Source organism: Arabidopsis thaliana, chromosome 5 (assembly GCF_000001735.4).
Source record: "Arabidopsis thaliana chromosome 5, partial sequence".
NCBI lineage: Eukaryota > Viridiplantae > Streptophyta > Magnoliopsida > Brassicales > Brassicaceae > Arabidopsis > Arabidopsis thaliana.
The window spans coordinates 16,465,049-16,483,555 of record NC_003076.8 but is presented as its reverse complement, the minus strand read 5'-3'; the positions used below and the strand labels follow the sequence as shown (position 1 = coordinate 16,483,555).

General features: G+C 35.3%; 4 protein-coding genes across 10 annotated transcripts; 2 read left to right on the top strand and 2 right to left on the bottom strand.

Annotated features, from left to right (window-relative positions):
• Positions 1-2,971: 2,971 nt before the first annotated feature.
• AT5G41170 (Pentatricopeptide repeat (PPR-like) superfamily protein) lies at positions 2,972-5,070 on the top strand. 3 transcript variants are annotated; one of them, NM_001344391.1, is made up of 2 exons: positions 2,972-3,158; positions 3,410-5,070. In NM_001344391.1, the coding sequence occupies exon 2, from the start codon at positions 3,413-3,415 to the stop codon at positions 4,694-4,696; it is 1,284 nt and encodes a 427-aa protein (NP_001330211.1). In that variant the 5' UTR covers positions 2,972-3,158; positions 3,410-3,412; the 3' UTR covers positions 4,697-5,070. The 3 variants fall into 3 exon arrangements, with proteins under 3 accessions (NP_001330211.1, NP_001330212.1, NP_198933.1); NM_001344390.1 differs by having other exon boundaries at positions 2,972-4,532; positions 4,623-5,070; NM_123482.3 differs by having other exon boundaries at positions 2,972-5,070.
• A 49-nt stretch (positions 5,071-5,119) lies between these two features.
• PUP12 (purine permease 12) lies at positions 5,120-6,437 on the bottom strand (the record flags this gene model as incomplete). Its single annotated transcript, NM_001344389.1, has 2 exons — positions 6,373-6,437; positions 5,120-6,210 (listed from the first exon to the last, which is right to left on the bottom strand). The coding sequence occupies exons 1-2, from the start codon at positions 6,374-6,376 to the stop codon at positions 5,120-5,122; spliced, it is 1,095 nt and encodes a 364-aa protein (NP_001318721.1). The 5' UTR covers positions 6,377-6,437.
• Positions 6,139-10,792, top strand: UVH1 (Restriction endonuclease, type II-like superfamily protein). Of its 4 annotated transcripts, NM_123480.4 has the most exons (9): positions 6,139-7,502; positions 7,582-7,805; positions 7,903-7,988; positions 8,172-8,321; positions 8,435-9,172; positions 9,435-9,545; positions 9,631-9,891; positions 9,990-10,213; positions 10,302-10,792. In NM_123480.4, the coding sequence occupies exons 1-9, from the start codon at positions 6,637-6,639 to the stop codon at positions 10,510-10,512; spliced, it is 2,871 nt and encodes a 956-aa protein (NP_198931.1). In that variant the 5' UTR covers positions 6,139-6,636; the 3' UTR covers positions 10,513-10,792. The 4 variants fall into 4 exon arrangements, with proteins under 4 accessions (NP_198931.1, NP_001330263.1, NP_001330264.1 ...); NM_001344387.1 differs by having other exon boundaries at positions 9,990-10,792; NM_001344388.1 differs by having other exon boundaries at positions 6,605-7,502; positions 8,435-9,545; positions 10,302-10,785.
• Positions 10,746-15,229, bottom strand: AT5G41140 (Myosin heavy chain-related protein). Of its 2 annotated transcripts, none has more exons than NM_123479.4 (9): positions 14,750-15,229; positions 14,289-14,492; positions 14,090-14,212; positions 13,897-13,937; positions 13,705-13,810; positions 11,625-13,631; positions 11,418-11,549; positions 11,264-11,334; positions 10,746-11,196 (listed from the first exon to the last, which is right to left on the bottom strand). In NM_123479.4, the coding sequence occupies exons 1-9, from the start codon at positions 14,828-14,830 to the stop codon at positions 11,010-11,012; spliced, it is 2,952 nt and encodes a 983-aa protein (NP_198930.1). In that variant the 5' UTR covers positions 14,831-15,229; the 3' UTR covers positions 10,746-11,009. The 2 variants fall into 2 exon arrangements, with proteins under 2 accessions (NP_198930.1, NP_001190446.1); NM_001203517.2 differs by having other exon boundaries at positions 11,439-11,549; positions 14,750-15,212.
• Between the last annotated feature and the right edge of the window lie 3,278 nt (positions 15,230-18,507).

Sequence of the window (18,507 nt, the reverse complement as noted above, 5' to 3'; positions counted from 1 at the left end):
TGCATGTTCACACTTCACAGTAATATCTCTAATTGTAAGCCAGAAATAAATAAATTTATTTAACTGTAATGTGTATTTTGTATACAAGGAAAAATGTATCAACATGCATCTATCTGTGAAACATTTATAGTCAATATATAACCTGCTTAAAATGTGAAAGAAGACAAAATATTATTACATTAAATAAAAACAAAATATATACGTTTCCAATAAATTTTAAGTGTTGGATAAAAAAATGTTAGTGTTGTAGCTATGTCGTAATGTAGATTTCAATTTGATTTATGTCTATATTATGAATTATAGACGATATATATAATAATTAAAATATCATTTTAGACCATTAAACTATTTGAAAAATTTCCATATCACATTAACTCAACTGATGAAAGATTTAACGTTTTGTTTGTTTTTTGTCGGCGATTTCAACTTTGTTTAATAAAAGTCTAACTCATCATTCATTATAGAGGAAAAAAACAGATTTTCAAAAGTGGTTATATTCCTCATAGCCTCCTTTTTATTAATTAGAATTTACAATCATTGTTGGCAAACAAATAAAAGAAAGGTTAACACAAATCACAAGAATTATATTTTCTTCTTTATTTTATTTTTAATATTTTAATTATTATTTTTGCACCTTTTCTTAAACTTTATCATTTAGTTTAATAAAGTAAATTAGGATTGTTTGACAAAAAAAAAAGTAAATTAGGATTAGAATATATAAAAAAGGCCCTACTGTAACTACTCTAGATTTCTTTCTTATTTTTAAATATCACTATCTATTAAAAGTATATTTGTTATTTTTAATAACATGTAATATGCGGTTTTAATTATGTTACAACAATAACATTAACACAAATGAATAGACTATTTGTTACCAATTTATCACCAAATATTTGTAACTCTTTACTGTTTTAAATCTATGTAATGATTATGAAAATCATTTAGTTTAATAGTTGATCAAATGTTTATTTTCTTACAGTCAGTCTGGGATTCGATTTTGTTTCTAAATGAATTATTACAATATGTCTAAATGTTGTATCCAATTATATTTATTCCTGGTGATTCATAACATCGCTTATATATCAACAAAATTAAAGTATTCATATATTTTTAAAAAAATTGTGTGCAACACATACAGAAAAAATGTATATTTCGTAACATATAATTAAAAAATTCATGTAAATTATATGACTGCAAATCAATTTCCTAACAGAGAATTACAAATTCATATTTTGGATAAAAGACAAATATTAAAATAAAAGATATTTGGGACTACAATTTGCAAAAGTTCCATGTTTCTATCTCTCTTTCTTGAGCTACTATGGATAGTCTAGTTAAAACCTTTAAAAAAATAGTAAAAGAGTTTATGTTTAAGAACCCTTGTCGACCTTGGCGGCTGAAGCAACAACTTGACCTTTGACTTTGAGACGACCAGTCCTCCTAGCAGCGATAAGACCAACCTTCTATCCATGAGGTGCATCACGTCTAAGTGTACTGGCGTGATCAATGCTGATTGATTAAATCCTCTATGAGGATGCTCCATTGGATTCATCATATTCACGTCACAAACCCTTAAGATATAGGTTTCTTTTCACCGGTGTTTGTGGTACGCGTTACTTTCACCTAAAGTCTTGGGTTATGTTGATAAGGGCTCTTTGTGAAAAGAGATCTCACTCGAGAACCTAGTTGATTGAGTCGCCCAAAAGTCACTCCATAGCTCCACCTCTATTAAGATTTAAGATATAGTTCTTTGTCCTAAATATAATTTATAATTAAGTTAAGAATATCAATATCCCTATTCGAATCCTGGTGAGACTCTCTGATCAAGCTGAGTCACTACCATTTTTTTGGGCCGGATTTGGTAATCTTCTTGCTATTTAATTATACTTAAACCTTTTTAATATATAACTAAATACATGGTTTTAATATGGTTCGTTAGAAAAGCAGAACAAAACCAACCAAAGGCAAGGTACGGCTATGTGATAAAACTACTCATATATAAACAAAGATTCGACCATGAATTTAATTTACTACTAAGAAAAGTGTTCAAATCAATAAAATACAAAGCTCTTATGAGAAGTCACAAACCTCTTATGTCCATCATGTTGAGTCAATACCAATTTGCTGATTGAGTACTTAAATTCATATTTAATTAAACGCACAGTTTAATTCCTGGTTTAATCCGGTTCATTAAAAAATTCATAACCAGAAAAATATTTACACGTTTGTTACAATCTGGTTTACTAAACTCTTACCGAATTAGCGTTTCATATAATTCTTACGGAATTAGCGTTTAATAAGATTCTTAAGCCATAGAGTTTAATTATTGTGAAGATCTTTCCTTTCATTTTTGGTTTTATACTAAAATTATACCCGCAGTTTACCGCGTACAATCGGTTTATTTAGTTTTTATACTAAATATTTGAATAAATTTGATATACTAAACTTATAAATATAAATTTTTTAATCAAACATAACTAAATAATAATTGAGATTTTTTTTTTGTTATCTAGTGATAAGAGGAATGTGTTAAAATGTGTTTAATTTTTTTTTGGTTGTTATTTACTTATTTTTGTTGAACGGTTTAGATTGATAGAAATTAATTTTATTGAACGGTTTGGATTAAATCGGATCATATAAAGTTTAAGATATTGTTGAGACCAAATTACTCTTAAGAATTTTGAATAGCAAAGAACACAATCCAAAACTAAAATCAAAATTGAGACCAAATTAGACAAAATTTCAATTTATACTTCCTTTCAATAATAGGAGGAATTCTTCTGCAAGTGATCGCAATCAGGCATAACATGAAGTCTTGGTCTAGGGATCTGTAAATGAACAAACCGATTTAGTTAACCGGTCGTTGTAGACTGGTTACGTGAAGTCAACGATATTATACAAAAGTCAAACCAATACACGTGTACAAATATTCGCCATCTTCTCTTCCGCCGCTTCTTTACTCAAATCTCAAATTTCATCTTCTTCGTATCTTCCAAGTAAACGAAAATTAGGCTTCTTAAATACAACGACCTTCGATCTCATCCAAACTTTTTTGTAGCTTTTGTAGTAAATCGATCAACGGCATAATCAATTTCGTCTGGGATTTGCGTTAATGGCGATGAGATTTTTTCAACTTCACCGAAATCGTCTTGTGAAAGGTAATTCTGGAAAAGCTCTCTCCTTTAGCCGCCTTTTAGATCTTAGTTTCTGGGTTCGAGCTTTTTGTAATTACCGAGAGATTTTGAGAAATGGTCTTCACTCTCTTCAGTTTAATGAAGCTCTCGATTTGTTCACTCACATGGTTGAGTCTCGTCCTCTTCCTTCAATTATCGATTTCACTAAGTTATTGAATGTTATTGCCAAAATGAAGAAGTTTGATGTTGTGATCAATCTCTGCGACCATCTGCAGATAATGGGAGTTTCACATGATCTCTATACTTGCAATCTTTTGATGAATTGTTTCTGCCAATCTTCTCAGCCTTATCTTGCCTCATCTTTTCTTGGGAAGATGATGAAACTTGGTTTTGAGCCTGATATTGTCACGTTTACTTCTCTGATCAATGGGTTCTGTCTCGGGAATAGAATGGAGGAGGCTATGTCTATGGTGAATCAGATGGTGGAGATGGGGATTAAACCTGATGTTGTAATGTATACAACAATCATTGATAGTCTTTGCAAAAACGGGCATGTGAATTACGCGTTGAGCCTTTTCGATCAAATGGAAAACTACGGGATTAGACCGGATGTTGTTATGTACACCTCTCTCGTGAACGGTCTTTGTAACTCTGGTAGATGGAGAGATGCTGATTCATTGCTGAGGGGTATGACGAAGAGGAAAATCAAACCTGATGTAATCACTTTCAATGCATTGATCGATGCGTTTGTGAAAGAAGGAAAGTTTTTGGATGCTGAAGAATTGTACAATGAGATGATTCGTATGTCTATAGCTCCTAATATTTTCACCTATACTTCATTGATCAATGGGTTTTGCATGGAAGGTTGTGTAGATGAGGCCAGACAAATGTTTTATTTGATGGAAACCAAGGGTTGTTTTCCAGATGTAGTGGCTTATACTTCTCTCATAAACGGGTTTTGCAAGTGTAAGAAGGTAGATGATGCGATGAAAATCTTCTACGAGATGTCCCAAAAAGGATTGACTGGGAACACTATCACTTACACTACTCTTATCCAAGGTTTTGGTCAAGTGGGCAAACCTAATGTCGCCCAAGAAGTTTTTAGTCATATGGTTTCTCGTGGCGTGCCTCCCAATATTAGGACCTATAATGTTTTGTTACATTGTCTATGTTATAACGGGAAGGTAAAGAAAGCGTTGATGATATTTGAGGATATGCAAAAGAGAGAAATGGATGGTGTCGCTCCCAATATTTGGACTTACAACGTCTTGTTACATGGTCTATGTTATAATGGGAAGCTAGAGAAAGCCTTGATGGTATTCGAGGATATGCGAAAGAGAGAGATGGATATTGGAATTATTACATATACCATCATCATTCAAGGGATGTGCAAGGCTGGTAAAGTGAAAAATGCTGTTAATTTATTTTGTAGCCTTCCTTCAAAAGGAGTGAAGCCTAATGTTGTAACATATACTACAATGATATCAGGATTGTTTAGGGAAGGGTTAAAGCATGAAGCTCATGTGTTGTTTAGGAAAATGAAAGAAGATGGGGTTTCATAATTAGGTGACACCATAGCATAACTGATCATAGTGTTGAGGATTCTCTGATGATGCTTCTTCAACTTACAGAGAATGATGGTGTAGTAGCAGTTTACACGGTCTTTGCGAAGCGAGGGTTTCGTGAAGCTGTGAGGTTGTTTTGTTAGTGAAAATGAAGAATGACTAATTGAATAGTGTTTATTCCAGACAGTGTATTGAACAAAAAGACTTCGTAAAGAATGTGCAGAGAAGCAAATGAGTTGGTAGACCACAATTTGTAAGTTACAAATTCATAAGTTATTGAACAGTATAGGTTCCTTTAGACAGTGCACAAAGATTGAACTGTATTACGTAACGACAAATTTAAGTATATTTTGGAGACATGCAACCGAGAAATATTACTCAATGTCAATCTTTAGAGCTTTTTTAGTAGAGTTTAATAAATCATTCGGCCTGAGCTTCTCGTGCTCTTTGTACTTTCAAGTCATCAAGATAGTTCTGGTAGATATAAAACGTGAATCCTGTGAAGGCGATGGGCATCGCCACCATCTTAACCTCAGTCAGCTTGTCATGGAACACCGCAATGGCCGCGAGAGGCGTAACAATGAGTGAGAGCGTACTAATAAGGTTTGAAAACAGCGAAGACACCAGAAATATAAGCGACACGGCTCCTACACAACCCAATTGACACGAAACCGCTGCCCCGACCAAAGTCAAAACATAAATGACTTGACCTTCCTGAAACTCTTCCATCTCCACACTCAACAACATCCATTCCCCGCTTGCGAACAATCCGATAACCGCTACACAAGAAGCCACAAGCGACGTATAGATTTGCATCTCGAGAACCATAGAGAGAGTCTCACTCTTGAGAACCTTCTCGAAAGAAAACTGCATAAGAGAGAGCTGAAGAGAATAGATAAGAGAAGCAAAAACTGCACAGAAACACCCAATCAAGTAACTCCACTTAGAATCTCCTGATGGGCTATTTGAATCATCGTCAAGAGAAACCAACACAGCAGAGATAGAGAGAAACAACACTGAGAAGAAAATCAAACAAGTGATTTTCTGAGAATTGATGTAATAATAGAAGACACCATTGAAAGCTAACTGTGAAGCACATAGAATCGAATAAGTTGAAGCAGAGAGATACAAAAGTCCAACAGAGTATAAAAAATTATCTAAACCAATAGCAAAACCAAGAGAAAGATAAATCCAAACCAGAGTCTTGAAAGAAGAAGAAGAAGAAGAAGAAGAAGAAGATTGTGAAGCAGGAAGGAGAGAAAGAGGGAGATAAAGAATGGGAAAGCCACCAGTTTGAACAAGAGTAGAGATCCATTTACTGTTTCCACCTTCATTGTAATAAAACCGACCAAGAAGAACAGAAATGGCTTGAGCAGAGATGAGAAAGAAGATGCTTATGAAAACAAGAATCCACCATTGGCTTCTATTTAGTTTCATGAGTTGTGTAGGAACACTAGTTCTTCGTCTTCCTTCATCTTCTTCCTTAAGCAGCAACATTGCTTCTTCTTCATCTGTTACCAACAAAAACAACACATAAAAGTTCACATCTTTCAAGAAATTTTGTCCCTTTTATGAAAACTTTGATAAGAATCTGGGAATTGGGTTTTGATCATTACACAATTCACTACATTTCTAGAATCTAAATTGAAATGAGGAAAATTAGAGAGATTTACCCATTGTGAAGAGAAGAGTTGACTAATGGATCAAGTCTGGTTGAGGATTATAAGACAAGTCTCAGGACCTTTCTTCTTTTTCTTAGCTAACCTAAACCGGTTAAGAAAGAATTAATATAGGAAATATCGAAACCGGTTTCGAAAAATACTTTATTTAAACGACGCCGTTTTGAAGTTTGAACGTTTTTGACCCAGGAAAGGTTTTTTCTATCGTCTTCACTCTTCATCAATCAGTTTCTCCGATTTGCGTCGTCGTCTTCTTCAATGGCGCTGAAATATCACCAACAGATCATATCAGACCTTCTCGAGGACTCTAATGGCGGATTATTAATCCTTTCCTCCGGTCTCTCCCTCGCTAAATTAATCGCTTCTCTCCTCATCCTTCACTCTCCGTCGCAAGGAACTCTACTTCTCCTCCTCTCCCCCGCCGCTCAATCTCTAAAATCCAGAATCATCCATTACATCTCCTCTCTTGATTCTCCTACTCCGACGGAAATCACCGCAGATCTTCCGGCGAATCAGCGTTACTCGCTTTACACCTCCGGTTCTCCTTTCTTCATCACGCCGCGGATTCTCATCGTCGATCTGTTGACTCAACGGATTCCAGTTTCTTCACTCGCCGGAATCTTCATCCTCAATGCTCATTCGATTTCCGAAACCTCCACTGAAGCATTCATTATACGAATTGTCAAATCCCTAAATAGCTCTGCTTATATACGCGCTTTTTCCGATAGACCGCAAGCTATGGTTTCCGGTTTCGCCAAGACTGAACGCACCATGCGTGCTCTCTTCCTCCGTAAAATCCATCTATGGCCAAGGTTTCAGTTGGATGTGTCTCAGGAATTGGAGCGAGAACCACCTGAGGTTGTGGATATTAGGGTTTCGATGTCGAATTACATGGTGGGAATACAGAAAGCTATCATTGAAGTAATGGATGCTTGTCTCAAGGAGATGAAGAAGACTAATAAAGTTGATGTTGATGATTTGACTGTAGAGAGTGGTTTGTTTAAGTCCTTTGATGAGATTGTGAGGAGGCAGCTTGATCCTATTTGGCATACTTTGGGGAAAAGGACAAAACAGCTTGTTTCTGATTTGAAGACTTTAAGGAAGTTGCTTGATTATCTTGTTAGGTAATAATAGCTCTGTCTCTCTTCTCTGTAGATCAGTAATGTTCTTATGCAAAACCTTCAAGTTGGTATTTCTGTGTAGGTATGATGCTGTGAGTTTTCTCAAGTTCTTGGATACACTAAGGGTATCAGAGAGCTATCGGTCTGTTTGGTTATTTGCAGAGTCCAGCTATAAAATATTTGATTTTGCAAAGAAACGAGTGTATCGTCTCGTGAAGGCAAGTGATGTCAAGTCAAAAGAACATGTTAAGAATAAGAGTGGTAAAAAGAGAAATTCGAAGGGCGAAACTGACTCTGTAGAAGCAGGTAACTAATTCTTGATCTATAATGGTTGTATTTTGCATCTAGTGACATGTGTGTTATAAGCATTCGAAAAATTTCCTGATAATTGGACTTGAATCAGTTGGTGGGGAAACGGCAACAAATGTGGCTACTGGCGTTGTTGTAGAAGAAGTTCTGGAAGAGGCACCAAAATGGAAAGTCTTACGTGTGAGTGACTGAGTGAGTTTCAGTTTCAATGCCGTATCTCTGTTACTGTTAATTTGATGATGGAAGTTGGTTTAGCTAGTGACCATATCTGTTCTTTGTTGTTTACCTCTTTGATTTGGTCGCCACACTCTATGTTTTCATGGATTAGCCTTAAACGTAATGGTATGCCTGTGATTAATACAGGAAATTTTAGAGGAGACACAAGAAGAAAGACTAAAGCAGGCTTTTTCTGAGGAAGATAACAGTGACAACAATGGAATAGTTCTTGTGGCTTGCAAAGATGAACGGTCCTGCATGCAGCTTGAAGATTGCATCACAAACAATCCACAGAAGGTCCAGTCAGATAACTCCGTTTTGCTAGATCTTACATCATTCATTAACAACCGATATGTACCCTGTCACTAGAAACTAGCATTCAAGTTCCCATTTTACCTACACGTGTGCAGGTAATGCGGGAAGAATGGGAAATGTACCTGCTGAGCAAAATTGAGCTCCGCAGTATGCAGACACCGCAAAAGAAGAAACAAAAGACTCCCAAGGGTTTTGGGATTCTTGATGGAGTTGTTCCGGTAACTACAATACAGAACTCGGAAGGTAGCAGTGTTGGCAGACAAGAGCATGAGGCTCTTATGGCTGCTGCGTCTTCTATTCGCAAGCTAGGAAAGACAACAGATATGGCTTCTGGAAATAACAACCCAGAGCCTCATGTTGATAAGGCTTCGTGTACCAAAGGAAAAGCTAAAAAGGATCCAACAAGTCTCCGGAGATCCTTAAGAAGTTGCAATAAGAAAACGACGAACAGTAAACCTGAAATCTTACCAGGCCCAGAGAATGAAGAAAAAGCCAATGAAGCTAGCACGTCAGCCCCTCAAGAAGCCAATGCTGTTCGCCCCAGCGGTGCTAAAAAGCTACCGCCTGTGCATTTTTATGCCTTAGAAAGCGATCAACCTATACTAGATATCTTGAAACCCTCTGTGATCATTGTCTACCATCCTGACATGGGTTTTGTCAGAGAACTTGAGGTTTACAAAGCAGAGAACCCTCTCAGAAAGCTGAAAGTTTATTTTATTTTCTATGATGAGTCCACAGAAGTGCAGAAGTTTGAAGCAAGCATACGTCGAGAAAATGAAGCGTTTGAATCATTGATCAGGCAAAAGTCTTCGATGATTATTCCCGTTGATCAGGTTTGAAACTCAATTCCCAACATTTCAAATGAAACGAAGCCTGTGTGACTTTTGTTTCCTGCTTTAAAGTATACAGTTTTGATTTGAAAGTACATTAGAACAACTCAATTAGTGATAGCGTTGCTAAAACAAGTTAATATTATTAAACTGAATCAGACCAAGTAGATGAAACTATTAACCAGAATTTTACGTTATCTTCTGGATTTCAGTTTCTTTTTCCTGCTTTCTTCTCATCCATACTGTGCTATAAACTTGGAATTAGGATGGGCTCTGCATGGGGTCGAATTCTTCTACAGAGTTTCCAGCTTCAAGTACACAAAACTCATTAACCCGAAAAGCAGGCGGAAGAAAGGAACTGGAGAAAGAGACACAGGTTCATATCTCAAGAACGATATTTTTTCCCAAGATTGACTAGATTTGCTAAAGAGTTCACTTTATGGAAATGTGTTTTTCACCAGGTTATAGTTGACATGAGGGAGTTCATGAGCAGTCTACCAAATGTTCTTCACCAGAAAGGCATGAAGATAATACCAGTTACACTAGAGGTCGGCGACTATATTCTATCTCCTTCAATATGCGTAGAGAGAAAGAGTATTCAAGATCTTTTCCAGAGCTTCACATCAGGTCGTTTATTTCACCAAGTCGAAATGATGTCCCGTTATTACAGAATACCAGTTCTTCTGATCGAGTTCTCACAAGACAAAAGCTTCTCCTTTCAGGTACCCTCTCACATTCCAAGGTCAAAATAATTTTTCGTCTTATCATGTTTTGATCTGTTCTTCATTGAGTTTGGATCGGTTCTTTCTTGCTTTTGCAGTCTTCGAGTGATATATCAGATGATGTGACTCCATATAACATCATATCAAAACTATCATTGCTAGTTCTGCATTTTCCTCGGTTAAGGTTATTGTGGTCTCGAAGTCTACATGCAACCGCAGAAATCTTTACTACCTTAAAATCCAACCAAGACGAGCCTGACGAGACTCGAGCAATAAGAGTTGGTGTGCCTTCAGAAGAAGGTATCATAGAAAATGACATCAGGTAAAGGAACTCTCTTTCTTAAACTGCAAAAATCAGTTTTGTTAATTTGCCTTTGTAAATATCGAAATTGACTCATGATGTGAAACAGAGCCGAGAACTATAACACATCTGCAGTTGAGTTTCTGAGAAGGCTTCCTGGAGTTTCGGATGCGAATTACAGATCGATTATGGAGAAATGTAAGAGTTTGGCTGAGCTCGCGTCTTTGCCTGTTGAGACATTAGCAGAACTCATGGGTGGTCACAAAGTTGCTAAAAGTCTCAGAGAGTTTCTTGACGCCAAGTATCCGACTTTGCTATGAAGAGAGAGGTAACACTTATTAATTTAGAAGCTCATTCACAAAGCTGCTTAGTTCTTTCTTGTTCATCTGCTACGTTTGTTGTAGATTAGATTCTTTATTTGATTATTTATGAGTTGATTGATCTGTTGTAACAGTTAAACTAGTGAGCATACTTTGATTGTATTTTAAAATTGTTTCATGGTTACACTCTTGGTATTTGGAGTGGTTGAAACAAATATTGAAATGGTGAATTTAGAAAGAATATTTTTTTAATATAATAAGCAAACTAACATCAATAATTATATCCAGGGTATCTATTACAAGTAGTACATACACCAAAAAAAAAAAAAAAAAAAAGCCAAAACTCGAAACTCACTTTTCTCTCAGAAAAAAATATATATAAAAAAGGAGAAACTATATATATGTGAAAAAACAAAAAATAAAGCTATATATCGAAAATAAGAGAAATTTGTACAATATTGCGCCATTTGGTTCTTCTGACTCTGAGAATATGGTTTTTAACGCTTCTTGGCATTTTTAAGATAACGTACAGTCATGACAAGTTGTTGTCTCTCACCTTCAACTTCTGCAAATCTTAGACTTATCTCTGAATATCTCTCTTGCATCTCCTTCAGTTCAGTTTCCATCAATCCATTTTGCTCTCTTAGCGATGCTACTTCATTTACCAAATCTTGAAGATTGTCACTGTAAAAGTAGAAAACTATCAGAAATCATTGGTGTTTTCTATGTTTATACTAGTTCTTGAACATACCTCTTGCTCAAGGGCAATACTTCCGTATATTGCATAGCAATCGCTTCTGGACCTTGCAGAGTTTCATCAGTCTGTTCATAAAACCAGAGTTATGTTCCGATCTTTGAGGTTATAGGAAATGTATATCTAAATTGTAAAATGTTAATTCTCTTACCTCTTGACTATTTTGACTTACTTCGTTGAGTTTAGTCTGCAACTCTTCGATTCTGTTCTTCAAATCTTTTTCCTTTTCGATGAAAATCTTTGAAGAGGCCTCTAAAGCATTTTCCTTTAGTTTGATTTGTCCCTGGATTACCAAAATTTGGCATCAACATCAAAACAATTAGCCAAATACTGAATGTTCTAGTGTTAGACACATTACCTCAAGCTGTTTGATTCTATCTTCATTGCTTCTTTGCTCGGTTTTTGTTATGTTGTCAGCTGACGCTTCTCTGTTCTCTAGATTTGCCATTTCTTCTTCTTTCTTCTCCAGCTCGCTTCTCACTTGTACAACTTGCTTTCTGAGATTCTCGATCTCTGATTCATTGTTGGATAAAGAATGCTTGAGATTATCACATGGCGCTATTGCGGTCTCTAGTTGTGATTTTAAAGCGGTAATGACTGCTTCTTTTTCATCTATGATTCGCTGCAACTCCTCTGACAAAGATGCCTCGGTTTCCATACTTGATTTTCTCGTCTCTTCCAAGTCAAGTCTCAAGATCTCAATCTCATCCTTCCGCCTTGTGATCTCATGTGTTAAATCTGCATTAACATCTTCTTTTTGCCTCTTTTGATACTCTAGATCCGCTGACATTCTCTTCATCTCCTTCGTTTTAAGATCTGTCTTTCCCGAGAGTTCGTTGAGCTTTGCTTCATACTCTACCCTATTTACTCGAAGTTCATCGTTAGCGTTCATGAGAAGTTCTTCTAGCTGACGCTTCTGCATGCGCAGTTCGCGGGTTTCGGTCATTGCTTTCATAGTCACCTTCTCATTTGCTGCTAACGTAGAAGACATCTGCTCAGAGATTCTCTTGAACTCGTCCTGTATTTTGCCGGCTACACTTGCGTTTTTCCACCTCGTCTTCCTCAGGGCTTCTTCGGCTTCAATAGCTCTTTGCTCTTGCTCCACTTTAGCACGTGTCACAGCTTCAATATCTCCCTCAAAGATCTGAGCTTGTTTCTCTAATTCTTCTTCCATTCCCTTGATCTGCGTTTCAAGTTCTTTAATGCGGTACAGAGACTCAGAGCACTCCTTGTATTGCTTCTTGAGTTTAGCTTCTAGACTCTCTACATGATTTTCAAGCTCATTCACGTTTACAAGAGAAGATGAACATTCATATTGCATCTTCAACTGTTCTTGCACTTGGCTTTGCTCTAGCTTGTATGAGATATCGTGATTTTCCTGCTTAAGTATCTCATAATCCAGAGAAAGCTGCTCCACCTGTATCTCAAGATCCTCTTTGTCTCGTTTATAGATCTCTATCTCATTGTAGAGATCAGTGATCCTTCGCTCCAGGACATGTGCTTCTTTTGCATCCATGTGTCCCTTCACAAGCTCATCTAGTGCCTTTTGATCCTCATCGTCATCTGTCTCACTTGTGCAGGACATTCTCCTTGATTCTTCGGTGTTCCTCTCGCAGGTTCTTGGTCCAGGAAGATCAACTGTTTTCTTAGTTCTTTGCCCCTCCATTGCTTCTAGATCTTGCACAGCAAGGATCAACTCAGTGTTTGATTCTTGTGTCTTCTGAAGCTGTAACCGTAGATTCGAATTCAGATCCTTCTCATAATCCAGTTCTTCACGGGTTTCTTCTAAAAGAACATGTGGATCCCTTCCTTCAAGCTGCAACTTGTTCCTAATTTTTGCCTCTTCCTTTCGCTTGTCAGATGCTTTATTACTTTCATTATCTGCCTTCAGCAAGTCCCTCTCCTGCTTTAGGCTAGTTACTTCCCTCAGGAGATCCTGACTTCTTTTGGTCTCTTTAACAATTTGTTTCCGCAGGCTTTGTAGCTCTAGTTCTGAAAGATCCGTTCGCCTTGCCAAAGCACCGAGCTCAGCTTTAAGCTTGTCTACCTCGTTATCCGAGGAAGTCCTCGTTGTATCTCTCGGGATTGTATCATTTGAACTATTCATGGAGTCATCAGTGCTGATTCCTTGATCAGAACTTCCTGACCACTCGGATTCTGATATATGAGGCTCTTCATAGACATTTCTAACCGAATGGTGATGCATTGTTGAGTGGTTTTGCTGAATGTGATCTCCTCTGATTTCAACTTCTCCCAGTGTATCCAGTTCAGAGACACTGTCAAAGCTTGATAATGTACTATCAGATTCTATTGATGCTCGACGCCTCAATTCAGTAATCCTGGAAGCTTTACCAAATGGACCCTCCTATAAGAGCAGACACAAATAGAATTTCTCACAATGGTTTCACAAATTAAGAATATGGCAAAAGCGATTATACCTCTTGTGAATCACTTTTATGACTTTCATCAGCTTCAATACTCAAATGGGATTTCAAATCTTGACCCCGTGACCTTTTCACCAAGCTATCACTTTCTTTCACCACTCTGTAGAGCACACAGACAAAACAGAGACTCCCAATAAGAACACTAAAAGAATAAAGACTTGCAAGAGCTTAAACCATTTCCTATACCTTTGTGGGTCTGCATTTTCTAACTGCCTTTGTATTGCTACCTGATAATGAAACAACCCAGTTCAAATCTCAGTATCACAGTTCAAAGAGACAAAGAAGCAAGAATCATGTGAGCTTTGCTATGGATGCAAACACTCTTAATGTCTCATGACAAACATTAATGCAAAGAAAGAGAAAGAAAGAGAGAGCTAACGTGCAACATTGCTTTTGAATTTGAATTCTGGAGAGGAAGAGAAACATTGCAAGTCTTAATTGCATCTACATAATCAGCAAAATCAATCGAAGTCTCTCCTACAACACCAGATTTTGTAGATCCCTGCAAAAACAAAACTAATCAGAAAAGTAATCTCAGAAATCTCTTCATAACTCTGAGAAAGTTTAATTTTCCTCACCGTCGTTGACATAACTAGATGATAGATTCTCTGATTAACCTTCCCTGTTTTCACATCCTGAAGAAACTTCACCGTCTCATACACCGGAGATTCCCACCGACAATGTCCGTCGAGCACCATAGCCTTCTCTGCCTTCCCCGTCGACTTCCCAACATCTCCGGGAACTACAGAGATTGTTAATCCCTCCGCCTTCAACTGCGTCACCTGACAAACAAACAAAAACAAAAAAAATCAATCAATCACATAATGATGAACATGATCTCACATCTCCAAGATCTAAATTCCAAAATCCGAATTATGGAAAATGGAATTCACTGTTTATACAGGTCACATCAGATGTCAGATTTGAGTAATTTTTCCCCCAATTTCTGGAAATTCAAAATCTAAGCAACATTTTCCCGAGAAAATCATCAGAAAAAAATTTGACCGGGAATCGGAAAATTCTCCGAGAGTGAAATTACCTGAGTCGCATGAAACTGCAACTTGAAAACGATTTTGATTTTGTTGCTCTTCTCGCTCCGCCATCTCGATGACTTAAACATCTCCACCGTCGAGTGTGCTTGATCGCCGTAGAAACAGGATTTCTCACCGGAGCTCCGAGCATTGTCGCTGAGAACCAGCCATTTATCAACACTACTCTCTTCTTCAGTCCAATGTAGAGAAATTGATCATCACAAACAGCTAGAACAACACATCACCAGTAGTAAACTACTACTACTACGCCGAGTCGGCTCAGTGAATCGGAACGACTACGAATTCCAATAACGTCAAGAGGAAGAAGACGCGAGCGTTAGCTCCCACCAGTTGATTTTTTTATAAATGGGACAAACAAAAACGAAAAGCAGATCTAAAGAGAGCGAGCGAGACGATACGTTTTTTTTCTTTTAATAACTTTCTTTATAACATTAGATAAACAAAAATCATAAATAGTAATGTTGTATCACCAAACCGAAGAAATAATTAGTTTATCAATAAACATCATTAAATCAGTTTATCAATTGACGGAAAACAAAGTAATTTAGTTTATCACATTAATTAATTTTGTGATTTCTTGTAAAATAGGCTGCTCTAGTTGGTGGTACCCGAATCTGTTTTTAGTGCCAGAGAATAGGTTTTAGGTTTTTAATGTAACGAGTCAAAAGTCAAAAGTCAAAACTAGTAGTATTTATTTTGTAGAATATTGCTTATTCAATTTTATCATTTTTATTAATTTTTCATTCTACATTTGTCGAGTATGTAACTTGTTTATTGTGGTTATATAATTATATTTGCCGCCATTAAGATCATAGTTAACTTTTTGTTTCTACAATATACACACAATACTATTGCATTTTAATGTAATTTTAGCTATAAATAAATTATAATAGGAATATATGTATAAAAAAATTGTACCGACAGATTTGGAAACAAGATCTTTTGTATACTCAATTAAAATAATAAATCTTACACTCTACTGAAACGGTACGCACCACAATTTTTTTTTCATATAGTGGAAAATTAGCTTTATTTATTTATTTAATATTATCATTTTTTTATTGAAAAATGAATGTTTTGGGTGGAGGGAACAGTGACCAATCAAGATTGTAATGACATGTTTGCCCTCCAACTGCTGTGACAATGTCACTTTCGTAAAGCGGGCTAGTAGAGGTAGTATAGTCAGTTACATAAATGTATGCATGGTCGTTGGTCTCGATGATGGTACAATAAAATAGGCAACGGTCATTTTTTTTTCTTATAAGGAAATAGTCAACTTTAACGTTAATGTCTATGTAATTATTATTTTTACTTTTTAACCACTTTTGGATATCATCATAACTATTTATAAATTTACCAGAGAATATTATGTTTAACCAACCACGATTAGAAATTTGATCATTGCGAAAATTATGCGGCATAGTTTTGCCAGTCCTTTTTATTTTACAAAAGCAATTAAAGCCATCATTGGTTAGATCGGACATGGAACATGCCAATTCATAAGATGTGTGACATCAAAACCTTATAGTTATTATTTTGTCTTTTCGTTCTAAATTCCAATACTTGTGGGGTATATAAGCAGCTGTATTTTTCTTGGTAGCTTATACAACAAAATTAACTAAAAATTAATAACAAAAAAAATAATTCATTGATAGGCCTTTTGGGATACTACCAAAAACTTGGTGTCTTTGTGGTATTAGTTGAATTTAATTTTATGAAAGTATTTCATTTGAAAAATAGAATTTAAGGTCCATTTTTTCTTTATTTCGGACTTCTTATTTATTATTTGATCTTTAAGAAATTACTATTTTTTAATGTATGAAACTAAAAAGGAGGATATGTTACCTAATTTAGGTGCACTTCTATATGCTAAATAAAGATTTACATAGCTACACAAAAACAATTAATATGTTATAGTCCATATAGCTCGTATGTAATTGTATTAAAAAAAAAAAAGCTCGTACGTAGTAGTTATATCCATTTTTTTTTTTGTTTCATTTGTTTGTTTGTTTGGTTTTTAGGGCAGGTTTAAGTGTTTTCATTAAAAAAAAACTACAAAACCTAATAAAAATGTCTTCTTGTAAATTCTACAATTGAATAATAATTAGAGTTGTGTTTTTGTTTAATTTTTCTTGTAGGTTTGTACATTATATTCCCTCTAAAAATCGACTATAATTCGATGCCATAGACCAGAGTTCATAAAAACAAATCATAAATGAAGTCACGGAGTGCCCCAACGTCAGATACCTAACTGCTTCGCAAAAGATTTTTCTCTATCTATCTGCTTCAATCTGACAGCTAACAACATAAGTTTACTTGACATGACACACCAACTATTGCTATAAATGTTAATTTTGTCTTAATATTCTATAAGCATTAATCCAAGCAATCAAACACAGTATACCAAATTTGTGAAACACACAATCTATTATAGACTCTTAAATTTTTTTGGTGGGTTTTGGTGCCTTTAGTTTTAAACATCTTAATATATCAAAATTAACATTTTACGATGTGCATGTTTGAGAATGTATAATAAGAAATATATTTATACTAGAATATACATTTTGCAGCTACAAAGTTAGTAAGAATTAGATTACTTATACTAGAATCATTTAGCATATTGATTGCACCATCCAAACCTAACAATCGAATTAATCATATTTATATGTTTCAGTATCGAGTCCACACCAACCATAGTTCTATATCAAAGTATATATATGTTTCACTCTAGATAGGTTGCATCTTAAATTTTTAACATGATAATTAATGCACCAATCCAATTTTTGGACTCATTAGTCTACATATATATTTCACGATATCTCTATGCCAGAAGAAGCCAAACGGAGTGGCTAAGAGGTCATCAGCATTACACCACCAATATAAGATTTGATACTAGTCTTTATTTCTTAATTCTTATTATTGGTTGATGGCTTGAGAAATAAGATAAGTATAATTCAACAAATAATTCTCTCTCAGCCATTTCTCACTTTCAGCATGTGACAGTAAAAGTGACATTTCCTTTCCTCTGTAAAGCTTTAATCCTCTCATGTGTGCTTACAAATGATGAATAGATATTTTTTTTTTCATTCTTGTAAACGTATAAATAACATTATTGTGTTACGTCATAAAATGTCACTCATCTAATCTCTTGAGACATGCAGAATGTGACTGGTAAATAATTCACTAAGCACATTATAAAACAATATTTCACAGTTTTACAAAGTCACCGATCAAATTAATTGTTTGAATATACTTATATACCTAAAAAGGATTAGTTGGAAATGATTTTATTTATTTTTATAATTACAACGTTGATGACTTTTTTATTTTTTGGAAATTTCTCAAAACACTAGTGACTTTTATTACTATAGTAATATTGAATTCATCACTTTAATAATCATCAAAATATATTTTTATAATCTAAGATGTTTTGGTTAAAACCACACAAAAGTATTTTATTTATTTATTACTATGTTTTCATAAAGAACATAACTTTGTATTGTTGCTCAAAAAAAAAAAAAGAACATAACTTTGTATTTAGTTCATATAATAAATCGGCAAATGAAATCATATGCGAAGATTAAACAAACTGTTGTACTACTTTTTCTTTTGCACAAAGATTAAACAAACTGTACTATTAGTGTGGCTCTGATGAAGAATCTAATGTATAATTCTTTTTGTCAAATGTTTTAGTGCTATAGATTAATGATGTAGTGAGAAAATAAATAATAAGTAAAAGGATGTG

Excerpts from the sequence above, each read along its gene's own strand:
- AT5G41170 (NM_123482.3), top strand. The coding sequence starts at position 3,113 with ATGGCGATGAGATTTTTTCAACTTCACCGAAATCGTCTTGTGAAAGGT.
- UVH1 (NM_123480.4), top strand. The coding sequence starts at position 6,637 with ATGGCGCTGAAATATCACCAACAGATCATATCAGACCTTCTCGAGGAC. Across the intron at positions 7,806-7,902 it reads AACTGACTCTGTAGAAGCAG|TTGGTGGGGAAACGGCAACA; the intron begins GTAACTAATTCT and ends GACTTGAATCAG. Across the intron at positions 7,989-8,171 it reads CAAAATGGAAAGTCTTACGT|GAAATTTTAGAGGAGACACA; the intron begins GTGAGTGACTGA and ends TGATTAATACAG.
- AT5G41140 (NM_123479.4), bottom strand. The coding sequence starts at position 14,830 with ATGTTTAAGTCATCGAGATGGCGGAGCGAGAAGAGCAACAAAATCAAA. Across the intron at positions 13,938-14,089 it reads ATTCAAAAGCAATGTTGCAC|GTAGCAATACAAAGGCAGTT; the intron begins GTTAGCTCTCTC and ends TTTCATTATCAG. Across the intron at positions 13,811-13,896 it reads GAAAATGCAGACCCACAAAG|AGTGGTGAAAGAAAGTGATA; the intron begins GTATAGGAAATG and ends TGTGCTCTACAG.